The sequence below is a fragment of the Geotrypetes seraphini genome, chromosome 7, assembly GCF_902459505.1.
Source record: "Geotrypetes seraphini chromosome 7, aGeoSer1.1, whole genome shotgun sequence".
Taxonomy (NCBI): Eukaryota; Metazoa; Chordata; class Amphibia; order Gymnophiona; family Dermophiidae; genus Geotrypetes; species Geotrypetes seraphini.
The window spans coordinates 151,045,996-151,072,034 of NC_047090.1; the positions used below are offsets into that span (position 1 = coordinate 151,045,996).

General features: G+C 40.9%; 2 protein-coding genes across 4 annotated transcripts in view; one reads left to right on the forward strand and one right to left on the reverse strand.

Moving 5' to 3' along the window:
- The window catches only part of BRF1 (BRF1 RNA polymerase III transcription initiation factor subunit), a 360,212-nt gene that overhangs the window by 182,047 nt on the left and 152,126 nt on the right, over positions 1-26,039 (forward strand). The gene's annotated exons all lie outside the window — the stretch shown is intronic.
- Positions 16,698-22,418, reverse strand: LOC117364081 (BTB/POZ domain-containing protein 6-like). 2 transcript variants are annotated; one of them, XM_033952888.1, is made up of 5 exons: positions 21,971-22,413; positions 21,392-21,677; positions 20,968-21,058; positions 20,695-20,813; positions 16,698-18,366 (listed from the first exon to the last, which is right to left on the reverse strand). In XM_033952888.1, the coding sequence occupies exons 2-5, from the start codon at positions 21,589-21,591 to the stop codon at positions 17,334-17,336; spliced, it is 1,443 nt and encodes a 480-aa protein (XP_033808779.1). In that variant the 5' UTR covers positions 21,592-21,677; positions 21,971-22,413; the 3' UTR covers positions 16,698-17,333. The 2 variants fall into 2 exon arrangements, with proteins under 2 accessions (XP_033808779.1, XP_033808778.1); XM_033952887.1 differs by having other exon boundaries at positions 21,392-22,418.

The following is a 26,039-nucleotide window of genomic DNA, read 5'->3' on the forward strand; positions in this document are numbered from 1 at the left end:
CATTTGTCCTGCCAAAACAGACTGCCAGTTACATGAGGGAAGCATTTGTCCTGTCAAAGGAGTATAAAATGTTTTCAGGTTGCCTGTTGTATGAGGAGAGTAGTTGTCTTGCTAAAGCAGTCTAAAAAGAAAAATGTTTTCACATTTTGCCCTTCCCTCCCCTTCTCTTATAACATGCGCCTATGATTGATGCTTATATGCATGCACACATTCATGCCTCTTTCTGTGGACTCTTCTGTGGACTCTTCTGTGTCAGTCACTTTCTCCAGCGACTGATTGGATGGGATTTTTGTGGGTTTCCACAAATCTCATTTGCATGCAAAGTTGTTTGAACATCGATCGTCATTTTCAAATCGTAAAATTAACCAGCACCAGAACAACCCACATGATTTTAATGGCGATTTTAGAGCATCTGGGTCTGGGTGTATCCATCATGTTGTGCACTTATGCTCAAAGGACTTGAGCATGGGTATTAATTTGTGCCATACAGGTGGCTGAAGATTATATTGAAATGTACAAGAAGAAGACAAAGGGTAGTGTAAATGGAGTTCACTTGGGGGGGGGAGAGAGGATGTTACCAGTGGAGTGGTGAAAGGATCATTCTTTGACTCTCTTTTTAACATTTTTGTGAGTGATATTGCTGAAGGACTGTCAGGTAAGATTTGCCTGTTGGGGGTGATACAAAACTCTGTAATAGGGTAGACTCCTCCTGATGGTGTAAATTAGCATGAAGAGGGATCTAACAAAGCTAGAAAAATGGTACAAAAATTAGCAACCAAGATTTAATGCTAAAAATGCACGATCATGCCCTTGGGCTACAGAAACCTGAGGGAGCAGTATCATTTAGGAGGAGAAGTATTTTGCTCGATAGAAGAATGAGACTTGAGGGTGATCATTACTGATGATCTTAAGGTGGACAAAGAGGGTGCTTGGGTGCAAGACAACATCGTTAATCATCCCTGTTATAATAGGGATAGAGCACAAATTCAATCAATTGAGAAGTACAAACAAGCTTTAAATCATAGATTGATGTCAGAAAAATTCTAGAAGGCGATTATCAACTGAAATACATATTAGCATAAGAAGGTATTGCCAAATAATTATCAAGTCAATTCTGCGGGGCAATATTCATCATTTTGGAGTAATCCATCAGGAGTACCACAGGGTTCTCCATTATCACCCACTCGTTTCAATATCTATCTTGTTTCCCTGGCCAATCTATTGCAAGACTTGAAAGTCAAATTTTATATCTATGTTGATGATATTACTATATTTATACCAATGTCAGCATTTTCAGTAGATATAAAAGATCAGATTGCATTTCTTTTGACATAGATAGAAAATTGGAGGATCAAATTTAAACTTAAGCTTAATCCAGAAAAAACTAAGGTTTTTTCTTGCTAGTCCGAATGATAGGATTACTGAAAAAATTCTTCAAATCAAAGGTCAGAATTTTGCCATAGCCACTTCCATTAAGATCTTGGGGGTGACATTAGATTGTTATTTAACTTTAGATCATACCGATCTAATGATAAAAAAATGCTTTGTGATTCTTTGGAAACTTTGAACTATTAAAAAATATTTTGACTTAGTATCTTTTAGATTAGTGGTTCAGTCTTCAATTCTATCTGCCCTTGATTACTGCAATATCATTTACTTGGCATCTTATAAGAAAATCTTAAATCGAATTCGAGTAATATAAAACACGGCAGTGCGTTTGATTTTGGGGTTAAATAAATGTGACCATGAGAGTCCTTTTTATCAACAACTCCATTGGTTGCCATTTGAAGCAAGAACTTTGTTTAAATTTGGTTGTATTTGCTTTAAAGCTCTGTTTTGTTTGGCTCCAGGATACCTATCCTCCCAATTTAAGTTACATAAGTCAAATAAAAATACTCAAAATAATTGTTTATGTATCCATCTTTAAAAGCTTGTCATTACAAGAGATTTTTGGACAAGACTTTTGCATTTCAGTTAGGAAAAATGAATTCCTGGTTAAGTGTTCCGATTCCACAAGCGCATTCATATTATGCTTTTAGGAAGTTATTAAAAACTTATCTGTTTGATAAGTTTGTAATTTGATTGTTGTAGCTCTGCTTATATGTATGTTTCACTGATTGTACAGTCCTTCTTTGATGTGAACCGCCTGGAACTTATGGTTGGATGGTATACAAGAATAAAGATTATTATTTATTAGAGTTATGCTAGTTTTAGTGATTTTATTTGGAAGGAAAGGATAGGATGTAATGTAATGTAATGTAATTTATTTCTTATATACCGCTACATCCGTTAGGTTCTAAGCGGTTTACAGAAAATGTACATTAAGATTAGAAATAAGAAAGGTACTTGAAAAATTCCCTTACTGTCCCGAAGGCTCACAATCTAACTAAAGTACCTGGAGGGTAATAGAGAAGTGAAAAGTAGAGTTAGAGGAAAAATAAAAATAAAATAAACATTTTAATAAGACAGCATTGATCTAAATACTTTGGAAGGATGTGTATGTTATAATATGTTTGAGTATGTTTTAAATTTATGTATTTTCTACTGTAACCCGCTTAGGTGATAAGAGGGGAAGACATTTTAAAATAAATTATTGCCTCGGTAAAGGCTGGGGAGGGGGAGATATGAGAGAGAGAGAATATGAGACTGGGTAAAAGGCTGGGGATGGGGACATAGAGGAGATCATGCATGTAGGGATTGGGGGGCGATGAGAGGAAGAGGAAATGCTGCAGGGCAGGTAGAGAAATCCTGGATGACTGGGTGGGGGAAGGGAAACGAGGACATCTTGCTTGGCAGGGACAGAGGTAGAAGAGATGCCATATGCAGAGTAGAGAGACAGAAAATTCTGTGTTGGAGGATATGCTGCATGAGTGGGGAGAGGGAAGAGAAGTACAGGGGATATGCTGCATGGATGAGAGAAAAAAGAAAGACCAGACAGGAGATGCTGTATAGCTGGTGAGGAGAGAAAAACAGAGAAAGAAGATGCTGCATTGGGGAGGGAGGGGGAGAGGCACACACACAGCTCTACAGCTGGGGGGGGGGGGAAGAGAAAAACATGGAGTAAAGATGCTGCATGGCAGGGGAAGAGAAAGAAGAATTAGTGAAAGACTGGGAAATAAAAGCAAAATGGGAGGACAAAAATAAAAATGGGGTGGTTTGAAAGATCAGAATGTGGCACAGTGGTTAAAGCTATAGCTTCAGTACCCTGAAGTTGTGGGTTCAAACCCACGCTGCTCCTTGTGATCTTGGGCAAGTCACTTAATGTCGCCCTTTGCCCCAGGTACATTAGACAGATTGTGAGCCCGCCATTACAGACAGGGAAAAATACTTGAGTACCTGAATAAATTCATGTAAACCATTAGCTCCCCAGGGAGAATGGTATAGAAAACTGAATAAATAAATTAGCTTTTCTGCTCCGATACACTGCTGCAAAAGAACAAGGGAACTCTTCTTTGCCTCCTCAGACCTACTAACACAAACATAGCATAACATAAATCTTTATTTATATACTGCAAAAGCCTTTCGGTTCGAGGCAGTTTACAAAAGAGGTAGGCTGAGTAGAGTCAGCGAGCAACAACATAAATATGCAGGCTGATAACTGAAAAGTTCATATGAGGTAATAAAGCATCCTCTTCCTCTATAATAAAACCCTAAGTGCCCATGCGCATTTACAATTCTGTGATCCCTGCCGCCACGATGTGTGCCTCCGTGGCCGTATTCTATTTGCGGCGCATGCAGCGGTTTGAGGTGCATGCGGCGTGTGCAGCGATTTGTGCGGTGGTGGAAGTTTCCTGATAGCTAGCGCCTAGAGCAATGGCAGGAGGGTGTTGTGTGGGTGCTGCGAGGTTTCCCATGCTGGTAAAAATTCTGCCTCTCCTCAGGGAAGTGGAGGGGGAGAGGAAAAGGGGGCTGCTTTGGAGGGAGGGGTGTGCTGGGGGGCATACAGCAATCATGCTTTGCTCTGGGGGGGGGAAGACAGAAGGGGGCCAAGGAGAGACAGGCACTCATGGCGCAACAGAGAAATACAGGCAGGGGGCTAAGGAGAGAGACAGGAAGAAAGAAAGACAGGCAGACAGGGGGCCAGGGAGAGAGACAGACAGAAAGAAAGACAGACAGCAGTCAAGGAGAGAGAGAAAGAAAAAAAGACATACAGACAGATGGCGGCCAAGGAGAGAGAGAGAGAAAGAAAGAATGACAGACAAACAGGGGGCCAGAGAGACAGACAGCCAGCATCCAAGGAGAGAGAGAGAGAAAGAAAAAAAGACAGACAGCGGCCAAGGAGAGAGAGACAAAGAAAGACAGACAGACAGACAGAAAGCGGCCAAGGAGAGAGACAGAAAGAAAGAAAAACAGACAGACATACCTATTCTAGCACCCGTTAAGATAACAGGCTCAATGACTAGTATCTTTATAAAGAAGGAGGCTAACAAAGACGTAAGGATGATCATTGTCCGAGAGCTGCAACATGGAATAGAGGAGCAATGGTGGCAGAACTTTCTCTGGGGTTTTAGGGTGCATTGCCGAATTTAGAGAAGAGGTGCGTTTTTGGGAGCTTTCTGAAGTGCATGTATGAGGTAGACACTCTGACCAGTTGGTTCCACTTATCATTTCTATAGCGCTACCAGGCATAGGCAGTGCTGTACACCAAAATGTGGAAGAGGCAGTCCCTGCTTGAAAGAGTTTATAATCTAGTTAAGAAAGGCAAACTGGACAAGGAGGCAGCACATCTATACACTGTGCTCAGGTGGGGGAATTACAGAGAGAATGATAAAGACCTGGCTTTTGTTCCATGTTGTGCTCACCTTAAAAGTCTTCTGTAGCAGAGTGGAATAGCTATTTGATTCTAAACCATTTGTATAAATATGCTGAGCTCTGGTACCTATGTGAGATTCTGTTGGTGCCTAATGTGAGATTCTATTTCAGCACAAAAAACATTTTTTGTATCGGGTAGCCATTTGCTTGTAACCTCTCACTAGCTATTCAAAGAGCTTTCTGAATTGACCCCAAGTTATTCCTCTTTTTCTCTTTCTGTCAATAGGCAACACATTTCCTTAATCTGATGTAGAGGGAACAGGTGGAGACAAAGTTGAGTTGATATTGTAAATTGTAAGAATTAAGTTGTAAATTAAAGAACTAAGGCCGGCACGGGACAGACTTGCAAGATCTGTGTCCCATGGTAATTTGGTATAGGATGGGCTTGGGAGGGCATCAATGGAAACTCCACTAACTTCGAACATGAGGATTTTACTGGCCACACTTTATAGAAGATATCCTGCAAACAGGATGGTTGGATAGCCTGGAATGAACTTGGACAGCAACTTTAGCATTTGGAACCTGGGAAAATACCAGAAGGACTTTACAGTCTAGGATCCAGAAATATCAAAGAAGAGACAAGTTAATTTAATCATGTATTTTTAATTGGTATAACTAATGGGCAGACTGGATGGACCATTCAGGTCTTTATCTACTGTCATTTACTATGTAACTATGGCATAGCTGCTATCTGTAACAATCTTAAGACTCAGAACTTAGCTGAGAACATAAGGAAGAGGGAGCAGTGGTGTAAGCCAATAAAATCAGTTACAGAACCAATGTAGAACTTTGAGAGCAGCTGTTGGAGACATTAACTACCCAGCTTTTGTCTCTGCTGATTTATACCGGTTGACTCACTTTTTTGTCTGATGTTACAAGAACTGATTTGAAATGCAGACCTACCACCAGAGGGAGAACTTATCAAGGTATTCTACAAAAGAGGAATGGAAGAAGTTTTCTTTACCTCTGTTGCTATTATTATCTCCCATTCCACATCTACTAATTGCTAGTGACCCTTATTTTCCGCACCTTTTTTGCTTTTTTAGTCATGCACTGTCCTTCAGTGCTAACATTTCAACGGAAAGACATTTGAAATGACTTTTGGGATTATAGGGATGAAATTTGCAAATTGGTGCTGCACCCTGTATTGCTAAAGATATTTCCTTTTCTGGCTCTGGTGTTTGTCTTCTGCTACCATCTCCCCACCAAATCACAGAGAAAGGTAGGGGAAGGTCATTGGGGTGGGCAGACTAGTTGGGCCGTGGCCCTTATCTGCCGTCTATTTCTATGTTTCTATGTTATGTTTCTATGTTTCTAAGTGATTTGCATGTCAACTAGAAATGCAGTCCTACTTGAAGGCAGGCCTTCAACTGGAAGCTTCTCTGAATGATCTTTTAAAAATGTATCTGTCTGGATGCTTATGAATATATCCATAGGTATTTCTTTCCCCTACAGATTAGTCATTGTTACTATTCTTTTAGCACCAAGCTGTTCTCCAGTTGAGCATGCTTCCCTTCAAACAGTGCCTGCTCTTGTGGCTGCTGATGTCACCATCGCCTGTTTGTTTGGTTGTCTTCACTATGGGTGATATTCATCCCATTGCTCTGAATGAGTTCAAATATGAGAGAGGTTACAGATTACTAGTAACAAGTTAGCAATCGTATAAAATTGCAGTGTCTGAGGACTGAAGGGTGATCAATGTAACAGATTTTTTAAAAAGAATTCTGGAGTGATCTGGGACGCTATAAACCAGCAAGTATAATGCCACCAGGTATAATGTGAGAATCTGCCTGCTGTCCCTGGATAACACCTGTTAAGGTAAGTAACTGTGCTATACAGTGCCTTGGCCCTAAACATCGCATCAAGTCCTGTGCATGTTCTACGCTTAAGAAACGCTCCATTAAAAGCTGCATCCTACAGCAGCAGCAGTTATTCGGTGTCACCATGGAGGGAGCAGAGGTATCGCATGCATCGACATCCAAGCCCTCGACGTCGAAGACACCGGTATCACAGGCTATAGCTCCTTCTGGTAAGCCAGCTAAAAGCCACCAGCTTCCCAGACAAGGTCACAGGCCCCTAAGGCAAAGATTCCAATTATGCCGGCAAAGCGAAGATCCTTGAAACTCGCTTCCAAATCGAGGGGTGCATCGACATCCGAGTTATCCTCTCCGGAACAAGTCGTGGCACCTTTGGTACCGGTGACAAAGCCACAGGTACTGGTGCTCACTTTTCAAGAGAAGCTCGATGCTCTCTTTTGTGCGGAATATGGGGCCATGTTTCGCCTTCTTACTCCAACACAGACTTTACCGGTACCAGCCCAGCCTGAGCGTCAAGCCACATGGAATGTCAGTACCATCACTGCTTCATCGATGCATCACCATGGCTCTCGACATAGGTCATCAGCCATACTTTGAAGCATCGAGCATCCAGATACCGTTCCAGTTCGTCGAGGCATCATTCTTGTTCTCCTCGACGGTCTCAGTCTAGCAAGTGTTCTTCCAAATTAAAACATCTTTCTCCTAAATGTCCAGAAAAACGTAAACATACTGCATCACCTTTCTCATCGGATTGGTACCGTGGAAAGCGGCAGCATCGACCTACAACATTACTTGTGGACTTGGATCTCCATATTTATTCCAATATCGATGCTTCTCATTCAACCACAGAAGCCTATGACTGTCCTGAAACACAATCTTCTCATAAGACTCCTCCTAGAGGGCCATCTCCCACGGAGCCACTTTTTTACTCGTTTGATTAGACAATTAGGTAAGGACCTATCAAGCTTGAAGCAGATTCCATATATATTGCTTAATTTATGAAGACTATAGACTATAAACATCCTCTTAAGGAACTATTAAACTTCATTTGCATGGAATCCTGAGAGAAATCCTTTGTAAAAATTGGGAGTCTCCTCTCTCTGTCCCTGTTGCTCCTAGAAAGTTGGACTCTCTCTACAGGATTATTCCCAGTCCAGAACTTGACAAACCTTAACTGTCTCATCAGTCTTTAGTGGTGGAGTCCACACTAAAAAAGTTTGCCCCTGTCTAAAGTTTACACTTCAGTCCCACTAGGGTAAAAGGGACAGGTTTGGTAGATGTCTTTACCAAAACTCTATGTTGGCAAATCAATTACAACTTCTATTTCACATGTTACATGAAATACCTGGTTAAACTGCCTACATTTCAGAAATAACTTCCATCTCACTGGAAAACAGAATTCCAACACATAGCTAGCGTCATTACTTAGTTAAGACTGCATGGTGCAGTCTGCATATGAAGTCTTTAAATTATCTTCCAGGGCTTCTTCTATGTCTGTAGCTCTGAGGAGATTGGCATGGCTAAGAATTGCTGATATGGATGTTTACCTCTAAGACCAGTTGGCCAATATTCCCTAGATTAACTCTTTGGGGACTCAATTGAGAATGTCACTCAAAAGCTCTCCGCCCATGAAAAGTCTTGGGATTCCTTGCTTTTTTAATTTATTTATCATTTATTTATACATCAATAAAAATTATTGAACAGGTAACAGTCTTGTCACAAAAAAAAAAAAATCCAAACATCATCAAATATTCATACATGGACTTATTAACAGTCCACATTTGGAGAGAGATAATTCATGTTATCAGAAAAATGATATATTTAAGAAATCTTTATGATAGGAAATTAAAGTAGTATGTCATCCTCCTTATTCATAAGGACCAATGAAATGGAATCATTTGACTCTATGCATTACTACTCCCTTCCCTACTATTTACAAAGAACTAAATCACATAGATCATCTCCCCAGCTTTTTGTCTTTCTTGATCCTAATAAGTTGGGGCATCCTGTCTCCAAGAGAACAATTTCCAAGTGGTTGGCTGCTTGCATCTCATTCTGTTAAGCTCAGGCTGGGCTGCAACTGGATAATCAGGTTACAGCCCATAAATTTGAGCTATGTCAGCTTCAGTAGCTTTTCTTCCCTGTTGATGAAATCTGCAAAGCTGTTACTTGGTTCTCAGTTCATACCTTCACTTCACATTATTCTCTGGAATCTTATTCCAGATGGGATGGGCACTTCGGCCAAGCAGTGTTACAAAATTTATTTTCCTAAAAGGCCAACTCTCCCACCATCCCATTCTGGTTAGCTTGGAGGTCACCCACATGTGAGAATATTACTGCCTGCTTGTCCTGGGATAAAGCAGTTACTTACCGTAACAGGTGTTATCCAGGGACAGCAGGCAGATATTCTCAAAACCCACCCACCTTACCTCAAAATGTTGAACCTTGTCAATTTATACTGCAAACTGGACCAATGAGATTTGGATTTTGAGTCATATTATCCAGTATGTAATAACATAATTTATATCTTGTTTAGTACTAGAGGTGCCTTCTCGTGGGGCTCTTTGGAAACTTATTTCTCACATTTCATTATGATCAGAGTGTGCTGATGAGACTTATGCTGGTTTTATAACAAAAGAGAGACATTGATCAACCGGTTGTATTGTTACTAGAAACAATACAACTGTTTTCAATTGTATTACAATTGTTTTACAATTGACTGTTTTCAATACCTGTATGACTAGGTTGTATCACTAATTCAGGTCTTTATCAGCCGTCATTTGTTACTATCTTTGAACTAAAAAATTATCTCACTAGTTATTCCCATCTCTAAATCATTGATAAAAAGCAGTGGTGCCAGCACAGACCCTTGGGGAACCCCACTATTTATATTTGCAATATTCTCCCAAATTAACATAAGAATTGCTGCTGCTGGGTCAGACCAGTGGTCCCACGGCAGCCCTTAGGTCAAAGACCAGTACCCTGAGTCTAGCATCACCTGCGTACGTTCTGGTTTAGCAGGAACTTGTCTAACTTTATCTTGAATCCCTGGAGGGTGTTCCCCTATAACAGCCTCTGGAAGAGCATTCCAGTTTTCCACCATTCTCTGGGTGAAGAACTTCCTTACGTTTGTACAGAATCTATCCCCTTTTAACTTTAGAGAGTGCCCTCTCATTCTCTCCACCTTGGAGAGGGTGAACAAACTCTCTTTCTATACTAAGTCAATTCCCTTCAATATCTTGAATGTTTCGATCATGTCCCCTCTGTCTCTTTTCAAGGGAGAAGAGGCCCAGTTTCTCTAATCTCTCACTGTACGACAACTCCTCCAGCCCCTTAACCATTTTGATCGCTCTTCTCTGGACCCTTCAAGTAGTACTGTGTCCTGCTTCAAGTATGACGACCAGTGCTAGACGCAGTATTCCAGATGGGGGCGTACCATGGCCCGATACAGCAGCATGATAACCTTCTTCGATCTGTTTGTGATCCCCTTAACCATTCCTAGCATTCTGTTCACACTTTTCGCCGCTGCCACGCATGGCACGGACGGCTTCATCGACTTGAATGTTCTTTGCCACTGGAGTGAGCATGAAATTTCAGGTGCCGAATAAATGAAATTGGTCATATGCCCTGATGCAGCATTAAGCAAAACGCTGGCTTGCCTTCGTCGGCAGTGAATGGCTGATATAAATTAAACAGGCTTGAGAGCAAGAGTTTAAAAAGCTAAGTAATCTGTCCTCTTACACATTGAGTTATAACATTAATGGAAATGATTAAGATGTCAGTCAGTGCATAGAGAATGGAGGGTTAAAAAAAATAAAATAGCAGATAAGGCGGGTTTGTCCCTCTATTTTGCATGCAAGTATAAGTTCTGGGGCAAATGGGGATCTGAGGCTTTTTCCTCTAGAAACAGATATACTTGTGCTCTTTTGTGGAATTAACAGTATATTATGTTCTCTTCAATGGTATGAACATTTAGAGATTATTAAGAAATAATAAGAACATTCAATTTGGGAGAGTAGTGCAGATAATTAGATTTGTCTTCTCTCAACCGTCTGCGTATATTGTTGTGCTTTGATGAACCCCACTATTTACCCTTCTCCAATGAGAATAAATATTGACCATTTAAACCTACTGTTTTCTTTCAACCAGTTCTTAATCCGTAATAGGACATTACCTTCTATCCCATGACTTTCTAATTTCCTCAGAAGTCAAATGCCTTCTGAAAATCCAAATACACAGTATCAACCAGCTCACCTTTAGCAAAAACAATAAATAGATTTAAAAATAAAAAAGCATAGAATAAAAATGGAGAATCCATAGTTGAAAGAGGATAGAAATGAAATACATTGGGCAATTTGCATAGAGCCACAATTAGTCATAGGCAGCAGTGATGTAACAGGGCTCCAAGAAAGCAGGGGAGAACATGGTAGATTTTGGACATGCTTAAAGAGATGTCAGAATAGGTTTGAGAGATTGGATGGAGGACTTAGGCAGGAGAGGAATTGGTTTTGGATGTGGCTAATGAGGGTAAATCATTACTAGGCAGAGTGGATGGCCATTTTGATCTTTATCTGTTGTCATCTACTATGAAAATGGAATTGGTGGGAGCTTTAATTGAGATAGTATAATAGCTTTGCCATGACTAATAAATAAATGAAATAACTGTGCAAAATAGAAATTGGATGAGAGAACTATTTAAATAGCCCATGACATAGGTGTTTATCTCTTCCATTCTACCTGCAAAATAGATACTATCCTGAAAGCATTTTGTAACTTCTAATAGGAACTGTTTCCAGTGAGGTCATCTTTGTAGAGCAGTTTATATAGATTTTATTTGGTTTTGTGCAGATGTTGGATATTAATCATTTTATTAGATGATACTAGCATTAGACCATTTCAGATACTGTAGGAAGGTTTGATATTGATGCAAAGCTCAGGAAAGTCCAGCACTGATCAAGTACATAGGTTTTGTCACTGTTGATATCTTAAAAATCTAGACTGTTTAGGGAGTAGAAGACTGGCTTGAGCAGCACTACTAGGTTTACTCTGATGTTCATTTTACCACTTAATGATGGTGCAGTGAATTTAGTAATGATCTTAAATTTATGGTCTTAATATATCAACAAATAGTTGAGGCTGGGATCCAAGATGTCCGCGGTTGTGGTTCACTGAGCAACCGCCCGCAACCTTACCTCAGGAAACTTTCTTTTCTGGCGTTTTATCGCCACAAACTTCTGACCATGCCAAAGAGGAGAGGAAAGGGAGCCTTTTCGGCCTCGCGGCATCCCGGAGTAGCCTCCTCCGGCAACATTGAGGAGTTGCTGAGACGGATGCAGGGCGTCATTGGAACGTTGGTGTCGCCCCCGGCTGAGACACTTCCTGGAAACGGACTGGAGGCGTCTCTTCGGGCTCATGAGATCTCGTTGAGCCCCGACGTAAGAATCCCTCCCCCAACCCTCGAGCCGCCAGCTCCCCGGGAGTGGAGAGGCAGCCGGAAGTTGGCATGAGCTCCCACCCAGAGGCTGCAGGGAACGGCGAGACAAACACCGACTCAGGCTCGCACGGATTGCAGCAGAGCCTGAGTGCACATGAGGACATTACAACGCGGGGTCAACCCTGACACAGGAGGAACGGAGAGGAGAGGATCCTTTGGCTGGTGAGCCTAATTTCTTACTATCAAATCTGCAGACTTTTAATATTGTAAAGCCCCAAGAAGTTACACTGGAGGCTTTGTGGGATTTGACTGCCAATTTGGTTAGAACAGTAAATGCTAATCATCTTCAAATTGAGGGGAAAATAAAAACTCAAGAGAAAGAAGTTCTTCAGATAAAACAAGACCTAGGAGAATCAAAATTAGATATCCAGAGTATTAAAGATCAACTTAAATCTTCCAAATTGCTTCAGGATACTTTAATCAAGGACAATATTAATCTAAGAAGGAAGATTTGAAAATTTCTCTAGGAATAATAACTTAAGATTGATAAATTTTCCACGAATTTCAACAGTGACTCCAAGAGAAATGTTAAAGCGGTATTTGCTGGAGATATTGGAAGTATCGGAAGACTCATTACCTCCTTTCACCCAGGTCTATTATTTACCTAATAAAAATCAGGATCTTCAAGAAAAAACTCAGGGACCAATTGATGTATCTGCTTTACTTGAACTATCTGATAAAGAAGTTGCAATACCTGCAACATTGATTGTGACCTTGGCTATTACGTTGGATAAAAACTGGCTTTTGAGACTATTCTTCAAAAATAAAGAGAAAAAGTTTCTTGATTTAAAGATACAGATGTTCCCAGATTTGGCAAGAGATACACAAAGATGTAGAAAGGAGTTTCTATTATTAAAACCTGGAGTTTTGGCTCTTGGGGGAACTTTCTATCTTCGTCATCCCTGCAAATGTATAGTTCAATATAATTCTCAGAAATATGTTTTCTTTGAGCCAAACCAGTTGACGGCCCTTCTCTCCTTGTACCGCCTGGAGAAAGGGAAAGAATGAGGGCTTCAAGATTTTAGACGCCTGAACATCAGTTAACCACGTACCAATTATCTTTAATTAATATTTCTTTGTTAGTTCCGTTTATTCTACATCATGGATCATATGGTGGACTTGAGAGATTATACAATATTTGGTTTCTATGTAAATTTATGAGGTTTCTCTTTGTTCTTTTGTTGTAATCACTTTCTGTACAAGATTTATCTTGATTTGTTAATTTGAAATTTATAAATAAATAAATTAAAAAAAACAAAAACAACAAATAGTTGAGGCTGTATAAATAAAAGTATAAAGCCAAGAAGGACCAAAGTTCTGTGGTTGAGCAGATTAGTCTCCCATCCACTACTCTTATTCCTAATCTGGATTTATAGTTAGATAAGGTTATCCCTTAGAAGTACAAGTAGGAAATTTAGAAAGTTGTATGAACTGCAGACTCTTACAGTGCTAAGTTACAGGCAGTAAGAGTAAAGATATGTAATGTAATGTAATTTATTTCTTGTATACCGCTATATCCGTTAGGTTCTAAGCGGTTTTAAGAAAATATACATTTAAATTGAAAGTAAGAAGTTAGAAAGGTGCTTAATAAATTCCCTTACTGTCCCGAAGGCTCACAATCTAACTAAAGCACCTGAAAGTTGATAAAGAAGTGAAAAATAAAGAAGAAGATTAATGTTAAACATTTTAACTAGACAGTATTAATCTGAATAGTACTTTGGTAATGGAAGAGAGGAGAAAAAAGGAATAGATGTAAAAGGGAGAACCGTAGGAAGACAGAATTTTGGAGAGAATTTAAATGAAGGAGATATAACATAATAAAGGCAGAATTAAAAACAATAGATAAGGTTAAAGAAATTCATAATATAAAAAGAAAAATAAAGTAAAAATAAAAATAGTGTCTTTAAACACAGTTTCAGTCATTGATGAATGTGGAGCAAGCAAGATATCTCTTTCTGGAGATAGCTCATGTAATGTCAATAATGCAGATTGTATATGGACCATTGTATATAGACTGTAACTCTTTATTAGTAGGTTTGCTGTTTGTATTCTCTGGCTGTAGCAAAGGAAATTTTGGCTTTTTGTCTTGACCCTTTTCACATATGAATCAAGGTAGTTTACAACATTTTTAGAATTTAATCCCCCTCATCAGAAAAATTAGTTCCATGGTTTAGAGTCTGCAAAGTGTGTGGATACCTTAGCCAACAGGAACAAAAGTGACTTGCTTAGAGTCACAAGAAAATGGGATTTAAACCCTGCTTGACACTCCAACCATTAAAGGTTTTCTGAAACCTGAAAAATACCTTATGGGGGTAGGTGGAGAGGTGGTGAATGATGGCATAGCTCCAAGCATTTTTTCTACCTCCACAGTGTTTGCTCATTATACTACTGTAGCTACTGTGATTGTTTTGGATCATGCAACCAATGGCTGTTTGCTGCATCCACTGTTGGTACTATGCCAACTTTTATACCTAGAAACATGACAGCAGATAAACGCCAGATGGCCCATCTGCAGTATCCACTATCTCTTCCTCTCCCTAACATATTCCATGTGCTTGTCCTACGCTTTCTTGAATTCAGACAGTCTTTGTCTCCACCACCTCTACCGGGAGACTATTCCATGCCTCTATCATCCTTTTTGTAAAAAATTATTTTCTTAGTTCACACCTGAGCCTATTACCTCTTAACCTCATTCAATGTCCTCTCACTCTGGAGTTGCCAGAGATTTGCAACATAGGTACTTAAACATCTCTATTATATCTCCCCTCTCCTGCCTTTCCTAAAATGTATACATATTGAGATCTTTCAAGTCTGTCTCTGTGTGCCTTATGACATACATAGATCATCAACCATTTTAGTTGCCTTCCTCTGGACAGACTCCATCCTGTTCATATCTTTTTGAAAGTAGTCTTGAGAATTGTACACAATATTCTAAACGAGGGTTCACCGGAGTCTTGGACATCCATAACTCCTTTTCCCTATTGGAGGTATTATTGGAAAAAGTTTTAAATTATTTAAAATTTGATTGATCGCCTATCCTGGATTTTAGGTGATATACAATTATAATAAGAAGGGGAAAACAAAAATTTAAACAAAGATATAGTGTTCCCCTGGTTGTTCACGGTCAGCGGTTCGCGGTCCTGGTCATTCATGGTATTTTTGGACCGTGAACCGCCGACAAGGAGAGGGAGGCAGGAGAGAGCAGCCAGATCGCCGCGAGTGCAGGAAATCACTCGCGGTTCACTCCAACCACCTCTGCCTGCAGAAGTCGGGCCTTATCCAATCAGGAGCTGCTTTGATACGTAGCTCCTGATTGGATAAGGCCCGACTTCGTGCAGGAAGAGGCGGTCGGAGCAAACCGCAAGTGATTTCCTGTACTCGCGGCACTCCGGCTGCTCTCCTGCTGCCCTCTTCAGGCTCCCCCATGAAAACCCGAATTCGCGGTTTTTTGAGATTCGCGGGAGTTCCTGGAATGGAACCCCCGCGAATCTCGGGGGAGCACTATATACAAACAAAATATAGAAACATTACAAACAAATGAGGGAAAGGGAGGAACTACAATAAAGTCAAGGGAAGAAAACATTAATGGTGAGACCTCCTTTAGAATATTGTGTACAATTCTGGAGACCGCACTTTCAAATGATATAAAAAGAATGGAAGTACGGTCTCCAGATTTGTCTAACAAGACCTGCCTCTAGTGAATTCATGTTGCCTCAGGTCCTATAATCCACTGGATTCCATAAACTGCACTATTCTGTTTTAAGTTTTTCCATTAATTTACTTAACACAGAAGTCAGACTTGCGTCTTCCTTCCATTTTCTCTAATACTTTGGTACCACTCCCAACTCTAGAGAAGCATTTATAAGGTCTGCCAGCAGTGCAATCATAACTTCCCTGACATCCCTCTGTACCTTTGGATATACACCTTCTGGCCCCATCACTTAGGTCCTTATGGTTGCCAGAGTCTGAGTATGTTTGCAGTGGGCTAGTACATTGATACCCTCCTCCACTGCCAGTAGAAGCTATTTTTCCAACCCAAGTGCATCTGTCACTCTCTCTCGCTCATAGGAAAAGATGTTCACTGGATGCTAATTTTAAAAGTTCCCATTTGTTTCTCAATATTAATTGCTATCAAGATTTAAAGGGGGACTACTCCTCTGTAACTGTAGGACTTGTAAATTTGGACTGCCTTTCTGTACCTCTGGTGACCATAGTACAAGTGACAATTTGCAGACAAAAGAATTTTTCAGTATGGCTGATTATGTATGGAATGAATTGCTATTGGAAGTTCATCATGAAGCTAACTTATCTGAGGTGTAGGAATCCACTGAAGCAGTATTTTTTACCAAGTCTTTGAAGAACACCTGCTCCCATCAGATTTTTAGGATTCTCACAATGAATATGTGTGATATAGATTTGCATATACTGCCTCCTTGGTAAATAAATTATTTCATGCATATTCATTGTGGATATCCTGAAAACCTGATGGGATTAGGTGTGTCTCAAGGACTGGGTTGGGAAGCATTGTATTAAATCATGGCTTAGGAGACCAGGGCCTGTGGCAGCTTCAACAATTAAAAAAAATAGTTTTATTGCTTCTCTTTTGAAATAGCTATGAATACTTAGGATTTTACATGATGTATTTTAAGTATTTGCCTCTTTATATCTGTATTGCATTGCAGAGGTAGCAACTCAATCCTCAGGACATATTTTAAAAACCTGATTGGTTTTATATCTACTGTGAATATGCAAGAGTAAGTTGCTTGCAATTGCTCCATTGCATGCAAATATCTCTCATACATAGTCATTGTAGATATCCCCAAAATCTTTGACTTGCTGTAACCTGGCTAGCTTCAGAACCCATGCTGAATTGCAGTACTTGACTCTTTTTCAGCAGCACTGGGAAAGGCAGAATAAAAATGTTCAGAAATAAAAACAAATAACTTCTACATTGCGTTAATCCAAATGCAAGAGTTTTTGCAAGTTAATATACAAAATAAATACATATCTGCAGTTTTGCAGTCATCTACTGCTTAATAATTAAGTAAAATAGCTTAACAATAAATAAATAAAATTCTAGCGCATTTCTTCCATCAGATTTGATAACCTGTTGAAGTGGATAGCTTAGTATAACATTTCATACCGCGGAAGAGTTAAAAATACAATTCCCTTAATGTGCATTGCAGTAATGGAATGTGATGCCATATGCATCATGCATAGAAAATGAGTTCAGGTATTTGTCCTCCTTGAACTCCAGTGCCATTGGTACTGTCTGAGGAGCACTGGAACTGGAATGTTACTTTTCCACACTGCACTTCTGTCATTCCCTCTTGTCCAAAATAACTAAGCTCATTGCCATCAAGGATAGCACTCACGTTGTAAAATGTGTCTTGTTCAACTTGCACAGGGTGTTCAAACCACACTGAGAAAGTATTGCTGGAGCCATCAGAAATAAATTTTGTCATATTTTGAGCAAGCACAAGTCCCTGACGCTTCAGTTCAATTTTGACAGTATATTCCGCTTTACCACAGCTTGAGCCATATAATCCTAATCCTGCCATAAATATCCTTTTATCGACAGCAAATTGGATGCTATCACAGCGACCTCGATATCTCCACTGGTTGCTGCGGTATGCAGAGGATTGAAATCTGTGACATTTCTGTGGTACAAGGCCTTTTCTTTTTGTAAGCGGAAATTCTAGCTTGGGCTTATTGGTAGCTGTATACCACAAGAATATGTTATGTGTTTCCTCTAGGGTTAGAATGTCTGATTGGGCAGCTCCATCGGCATATTCTTCCAGTGTCATAGTTGGAACCCGTACCAAATATAAAGCTTTTCCTAGCACTTTTCTTTTGTTCCTTGGCGTAATGGGCAGCCCTTGTCTCCTGCATTCAGCTACTGCCCAGTTGATAACGGACTGAAAAACTACTGCTTCTTTTATGTTCAGCGTTTCACGAGTCACAATAATCTCTAGAGTTTGCTGGTCTATTTCGCAAAAACCTTCCGACATCAATGCTAATTCTGCTTGAGCATCAATCACTTCCCAACAGCGCTGGGTCAATTCTGGCTCTTCAAAAAGTCTGCTCTGGGACAGCAGAACACAAGCATTCTTGGCCTCCAAACTTGTCTCCAGAAAATTGACGCAGGCCTTAGCCAAAGCAGGTACAATGTATTTCTTGGCAGCATATAAAGTAGCAAGCACGGTATCTGCTCCCAAGTCAATCTCATCGCTGTACATGTATCTAGAAAAAACACAAAAATGTATGTAATAAGTGCAAGCCATAATTTAAAAAAACAAACTAAAATACAATGGTAATGTAAGAGCTGTTTTAAAATAATCGTGCCTAGGTTCTCAAGAAGTCGCATTAAAAACTGATGGGTCACTGTCGCAGCCATTATAGTAGCGATTTTTTTAAAAAGCGAGTCATTCTTCCCTCCAAAAAAACAAATGCTCAAGCAAATGAGGTTGTTGGAGATTTGCTAAATTTACTTGTGCCCATTGCTGGTGAGAGCGATGGGCACATGCGCAGAATAAATCCAAACCCCCTCCTAAAAAAATAACAACAAATCGAGCCACTGAAGTCAAGCAACACAACCCCATGGCAGCAGGAAAGATATCCACACCCGCCCCTGTAGTGGGAGAGATGCCCACCCACTCTATCCTGTCACCACGTAACACACCCTCCCCCATAGTGGGAGAGATGCCCACCCACTTTCATCTGTCACCAAACAACTGCACTACCCTGGGATGCACCAGGGAAGGGCCTGAGGCTCTGATTGGCCCAGGTTGTTTAATGCCCCTCCTATGGGAGGGGCCTAAGTGCCTGGGCCAATCAGAGGTGAAGGGCCTTAAACAACCTGGGCCAATCAGAGCCTCAGGCCCCTCCCCAGTGCATTCCAAGGGAGGGGGGAGAGGTGCAGTTGCTTGGCAGTGTGAGGGAGTAGGTATCTTTCCCACTGCCGGGGGGGGAGGTGTTGGGAGAGAGTGGGCATCTCTCCCACTGCTTAGGGAGTGTTGGATGGGCGTGTTGCTTGGCAGCAGGAGAGAATGGGCATATCTCCCACTGGAGGGGGAGGTTATTACTGTCGGCGACATGGCAGGAGAGAATGAGCATCTCTCCTGCCGATTTTCAATTTGGTGGGTTTTTTTGTTTTTTTTTAATTGACATGGGGGTTAGTTAGCAGTGTTGGGTGATTGTGTGATGTGGCAGGAGACAATGGGCATCTCTTCTGACAATCTTCAATTTGTTTTTTTATTACTTTAATTTGCATTGGGGCGGGGGAGGGGGGTGTCTGAGCTGTCAAACTTAACTTTTGATCAGAACGTAAGGCAATAACAGCTCAGACCTGTCAGTAAATTTTGGATGCAAATATGGCACAAGGTTAGAGAATCATTTGCCGATTATAGAGAATCGCTCGGAGTGATCATTTCAATATTAATGACCTTGTTCTACTACGGTTGCATGGCAGTATCGGAGACTGCTAGAAAGCTCTGAAAAGACCTCCCTAAGCCATTGTGATAGTCCGCCGCTAAAATATGTGCATGCTAAATCAGCTGGAACCTATTTAGCGAGCACAAAGGCAGATTTTTGTTTTGAGAATCTGATCCTCAGCACAGTAACTCTAACAATACCTCAGCCCATGCTTGGCTCTGGGAGCCATTTATAAAAGCTAGGGACACCCTCAAAATGTTTGACAAGAAGGACCACATGACATCATGATGAGGGCTAGGAAGGGTTCCTTCTTGTAGTCTGTAAAATGGTGGAGGGGGAGAGAGAGAGTATGGCCAATAACTATTTTCCATAGTTAGATTAGTTTGTGCAATTAATAAGGAGCTTATTTATTTCACTCCCTCAGCATCTGCCCTGGTAGACTCATATTGGGGTCATTGCTGCTCCCTCTGAAAGAATATTTTGATTTAGTTCACATCTTTTTGATTGTGAATGTAACAACTTCAACTACCATACAGTAGATATTTCCCAGAAGGTTTGCAGTTAATTTGTGCATGAGGCAGCAGAGGGTGCAGTGCCTTGCCCAAGGTTACAAGGCATTGCAACTGGAAAAGTTGAAACAGAAGTACCAGCATCTTAAGTATATACAAAGATTTTGAGCCTGTGTCCTTTCCTTGCTAGCGATCTCATGATCAGCAGGAAAGAAAGTTCAACTAGCCCGGTTTTTCTATGCTTACATTTCCAGAATTTGTTTTGGAGTGAGCAACAGGAAAGTAACCCAATTCTGTCACAGGCCCCATAAAATTCATCTGCAACTTGTAGTTTGTGTACTCCTTTATGGAGGCATCAGCAAGTAAGAGGAAAAGGCAGAACGTGACATTAATATTTGATTCAATGTACTTTCCTTATGGGCAGACTGGATGGGCCATTTGGTCTTTATCTGCCATCATTGTTTTTGTGTTTCTAATTGCAAGACAGCTTCATAGTTGTATCTAGGTAACAAAACTTTTAGGTTTTATTTAGATCTACTGTGAACAGATTATAGGGGGGAAGCTTAAAGAGTGATGTTAATCTGCAGATGAAATGCACATTTTGTAGACTTGTGTAATGATCACTTACTTTAACAGAATTAGAAAGGCTGCAGGTTCCACATCTGGTATATGGATTTCAGATTTAACCTCTGCCAGGTCACCATAAAACATAGCATAGAAGACGGAACTACCCACTGCCAAAACATACTGTAAAAACAAAGGCATATTTTGTTCAGCCACACTACATTTTGATTTATATACTTCCAGAGGATTAAAGATTCTGATTTAAATATCAAGGATAGTTTAGCTGTAGTGTAGTCAAAATACCATAAGCTAAACATATGTTGAGTGGTTAACAGACCTTATGTGCAGGAACCCTCTTTGATGCTCCGGGTGGGCCCACAATGAAATATATATCAGCCATGAGTTCGTTGTTGAACATCAGTGCGTTCCTTAAAAAAAAACACAAAACTATTGCAGCATTTTTCAGGCAACTGGATTTAACATTTACCTACTTAGTTTTTAACATTCTAATATGCTGCCTTACTATCTTCATCTTTTAGGTGATCTCATACCTAACTCCTTCCCAGTCATGAGCACAAGTGCGATTTTGGGTATCTCCAGATCCGAAGTTGTAAATAAACTAAACACTGATTGCTAAGGGGGGGGGGGAGGGGGTGCTGTCAATTGTCCTCTATCTAGCATTTGAGGTAAGAGGCAAGAGCTGCAACTGCATACCAGGCGCCATAAATTGATGCCGCTAGGCTGGCCCTACATAATCTTACCTTTCCCGCAGGGTGGGATGGAAGGACTGCCAGTTGTTGCTCTCGATGTTGTTGTTGTTAAGGTTTTGCAGTTGTGGAGGCGGTGGTGGAGGACTCTGCTGAAGTTGAAGGGCGTTCTTCTTGGTATTGGTCGTCACTGCAGTACTGTTACTGTTTGTAATACTGGTGTTTGCGCTGCCTGGGTAAACTTCTGCAGCCATTTTCTTCAGAGACGGGGGTACTATTTCACAGCATGCTGGAATCTTGCCGTTTGACTTCACGCTCTTTTTAGACTGTCTTAAGGTTTCTGGAAGCAGAAGAAAGAAAGTCAAACACTTCATGATCCTGCCATGGAGGCAACCATAAGACAATGGCATGAGCAATACAAATAAATCGTTTCTAAATGAAAGTCCATCTATCCATAAATGAAATTGAGGATTATTTCTCCTAAAATATTATGTGAATTAGCTGCAGAATTATATAGCAGCGTTATTCCCAAGATGTTCAATGATATTCTGATTTGAAATATCCTCAGCCTCTGTGAAAATGATAGGGAAAATCTGCAGTGAAGTGATTGGGAAACAAGGTAAAGAATAATACCTATAGACGCTGGAAACTCAAGCGACGAATCAGCAGGAAAGTGGCATCCTCGTCCTCGGAATGTTTACTTCTGAGGAAAGAGCGCACAGAAGTCACAGGGCAGCGGGATTCTTGTTTTCCTGCAGGTTTTCCGAAAAATGCACCGTGAGTTGTTGGATGTTTGGCTCCTTGCAGTATTTCACTTGTAATTCCTGTGACCCTTGGCCTTGTCTCTTCTCTAGAGTAGTTCGTGCTGCTTTTCGTGAAACACTGGTGAACTGTACACGTCTTTGCCTTGCAACAGAGGATACGCTTTGCTTTTGGACGGTTGTTGTCTGGATTAGCCCAGCTGCCCTTCCCCCCTTTCCTTTATTTGTTTTTGAACCTTGGCTCCTTTTGTTGTTGAGTCGAGCTCTGCTTCCTGACCGTACTTGTCTGCTTCTGCGTACCTTAGCCTCCGCCTGCTTGAAATAGTAAGCCTTGACTGACAACGTCACGCTATGGGGCTCCAATGGGAAGGGACTGAGGAGGCGGAGAAATGACGAAGGCTGGGCTGGACGTTCGGACAATCTGTTATTCTTCTTCAGCTTCTTACTCCACCCCGTCGTCGCTCTTCCCTTCCTATGCTGCTGCTTCCTGACAACCTTACTGTAGTGTAGAAGCTTTAAGCGCGTGCTGGCAAGCTGGTTGCACTCCCTGAGCAAGAGTTGAAATATTTTCATCTGTTAAATGCGCACTAGCACAAAATCAGGTGTGTAGAGTAGACCCCGTTGTATCAGATAGCATACGAATATAAAGCAGTCAATGAGTAGGTGCAGTAAAGTTGTAAAGGGTTAACCTGCGCTTGACTTTTTCGATCTAATAGCTTTTGTGCATCTATTAGTCTACTTTTGCTTCGCATTTATCTTAAGGAAATAGAAAACCATAATTCAGGCTCCGGAGTATGTCTTTGTTGTACAGTTACCGTTTTCAGTGGTGAAAGCAAATTGCTATGGGCTAGTAGTGCTCAGGAAGGTGAGGAGCTTGAAAAAATGACTATTTTCCTTCTTCTGGCTGTAAAACATGCAATCCTTCATTAAATTCAATGGAATTGATCATAAACTAAAAACAGTCCCTCTTCTGGGTTTACATAAAATCACATACCTATTCCCTTGAGCTTTTGAGAAACCCTCTAAACTGAGACTGGAAGTGATGATAAGAAACAGGAAAACTAAAGCTCACTTACCTAATAACCACAGAGTCAGGGACTACAATTCTCTGAAAAACTTTACAAAACAAATAGTCCTCCAGAATCACAGTACACACCAATACTACTACTACTATTAATTATTTAGAATATCTACATAAGTGCCTATTCAATTTGTAACAAGACCTCTATCTTGAAAGACCTGAAACAGATACAAAGGCGGGCATAATATGTATAATCGAAACACTACTAAAAGATGAAAAATCACCAATCCTACTTAACCTATGTCCATCAGGATTCAAAATAATAGGAAATAGGTAGTGGTCTCCTTATAGCAGGGGTGCCCACACTTTTTGTGCTTGCAAGCTACTTTTAAAATGACCAAGTCAAAATGATCTACCAACAATAAAATTAAAAAAACACAAAGCACATTGTACGCAGAGAAAATATTAATTATCATTTATATTCCGCGGGTTTTCAAAGAGGTGAAGGCAGCTGACTTTATGCAATGTCACCTCAGTAAAAACTATACAGAAAATAGACAAATATACCCCCTCCCTTTTTACTAAACCGTGATAGCAGTTTTTAGCGCAGGGAGCTGCGCTGAATGCCCTGCGCTGCTTTCGATGCTCATAGGCTCCCTGCGCTAAAAACCGCTATTGCGGTTTAGGTAAAGGAGGCCATAGTGCAGAATATAGACAGCAGATAAAAATTCTCAAAATAGACACATTTTGATCACTAAATTGAAAATAAAATCATTTTTCCTACCTTTGTTGTCTGGTGATTTCATGAGTCTCTGGTTGTACTTTCTTTTTCTGACTGTGCATCCAATATTTCTTCCCTTCTTTCAGCCTCCTGTATGCTTCCTCTCCTCCAGACCTCATTCCCTCCTCCAACTTTTCTTCCTCTCTCCCTGCCCTCCTCCCCTTTCTCTTTCTCTCCATCTTTCCTTTCTGTCATCCTGCCCCCCTTTATTTCTGTATGTCTGTCTTTGTCTCTCCATGCCCCCTTTCTTTCTTTTGTCTTCCTGTCTTTCTCTCTCCATGCCCCCTTTCTGTCTGTCTCCCTGCCCTCCCCCAAGCCACTGCCATCGTGGAACAGGCCGCCACTGCCATCTGGGCCGACCAACCTTCCCCACCCGATGTCAATTCTAACATCAGAGAGGAAGTTCCAGGCCAGCCAGGCAGCGATTGGTTAGCCCGGAATTTCCTCTCAGACATCAGAATTGACATCGAGTGAGGAACGTTGGTTGACCTGGCGCTTCAGTGTCCTCTTTACAGGGTCGGGAAGCAGGTAGAACAGAAGGCAACGCAAGTCTATCACGGAGCCCGGGATGGGCTCTGTGATCGACTCACATTGCCTTCTCGATCTGGTCAATCGCGATCGACCTTTTGGACACCCCTACCTTATAGCATACAGATCATTCTTAACTCTAAAACTCCAGGACTACAGGAACGAGCAGGGACTATAATATATGGTCTGCCTACTAAAAAACCCTGAGTGGAAAACGGATATAGGAATCCTCCTCATATACGGACTGCCTGGAAACTGGATGGCAGTGGAAGACAAGCTATCCAACTTGATATCCATTACCCAATTTAATCATACTAGGAGACCTGAATCTCTATCTGGAAATACAAGGAGAGTCTAGATCAAAATTCTTCAATTAGGCCTCAATACCGTACCAACATATTCCTACCCACAAAAACGGACACAATCTAGACCTAATAACATACATATCCAGTGACCTCCCAATTCCCCTAGTGGAACGTACCAATTGGGAACCAATCGCACGGTCAGACTATTATCTATTAAACTTCTTCCTCAAGCTAAATACTAATTAAAAAAGTGCGGAGAATGGAAAGAGCTTGGAGGAAAGCCAAAGCAAAACACGGTATATCAATTGGAGGAAGGAAATATAAAGAAGTGACAGACAAGGCAAAGAAGCAATACTTTAAAAATCAAGAGTGATCCAAAGATACTTCAAAAAGCCTTTAAAAATATTTAACTCACTCGTAGATACCAAAGACATAACCAATGACCCTAACATACAGCAGCCAAATGAAACAGAATTAGCACACTGCTTTCAAGAGCAAATTAGAACAATAAGGAAAACATTCACCCACTCCAATGAGGACAGCGTGGGACTATCCATTAGAAATGCTAACAAAACAAAGTATTCCAGCAGACAGAAACTGAATTCTCACCAATCTCCATAAGAGAAATGGAAACTTGGATAAAAAGACTTAGATTTGAATACTGCTAGTAATGGAGCTTGACGTAATGACTTGCGCCGTATGTCTGGAACAGATTGCCCATCAAGATAAAGGGATGGATTTGGCAGTGGGGGGAGAAAGATATGGATAGGAAGAACTTATCCAATGAATGGCGTTCACGGGATTGAGCATAGGGCGAGATAAATGAGGAGAGATATTGTGGGGCTGCCTCGTGAATGCACTTGTAGGTCAGTAAGAGAAGTTTTGAACTGTATTTGGAAATGGATGGGGAGCCAATGAAATTATTTGAGGAGGGGGGGGGGGTAATGTGAGTATGGTGGCACTCATGGAATATAGGTCGTACAGCAGAATTTTGGATAGATTGAAGAGGAGAGAGATGGTTGAGTGGAAGCCCTGAGAAGCAAGTTGCAGTAATCTAAGCGAGAGGTGATGAGTGTGTGGATAAGGGTTTTGGTAGTGTGTTTTAAGAAGAGAGATCAGATTTTGGTAATATTATAGAGGAAGAAGTGACAGGCTTTAGCAGTTTGTTGGATTTGAGCAGAGAAGGGGAGAGAGGAGTCAAAGATTACCCCAAAGTTGCAAGCAGATAAGACAGAGAGAATGAGAGTGCTGTCCACAGAAACAGAGAATGGGGGAAGGTGATGTGGGTTTAGGTGGAAAGATAAGA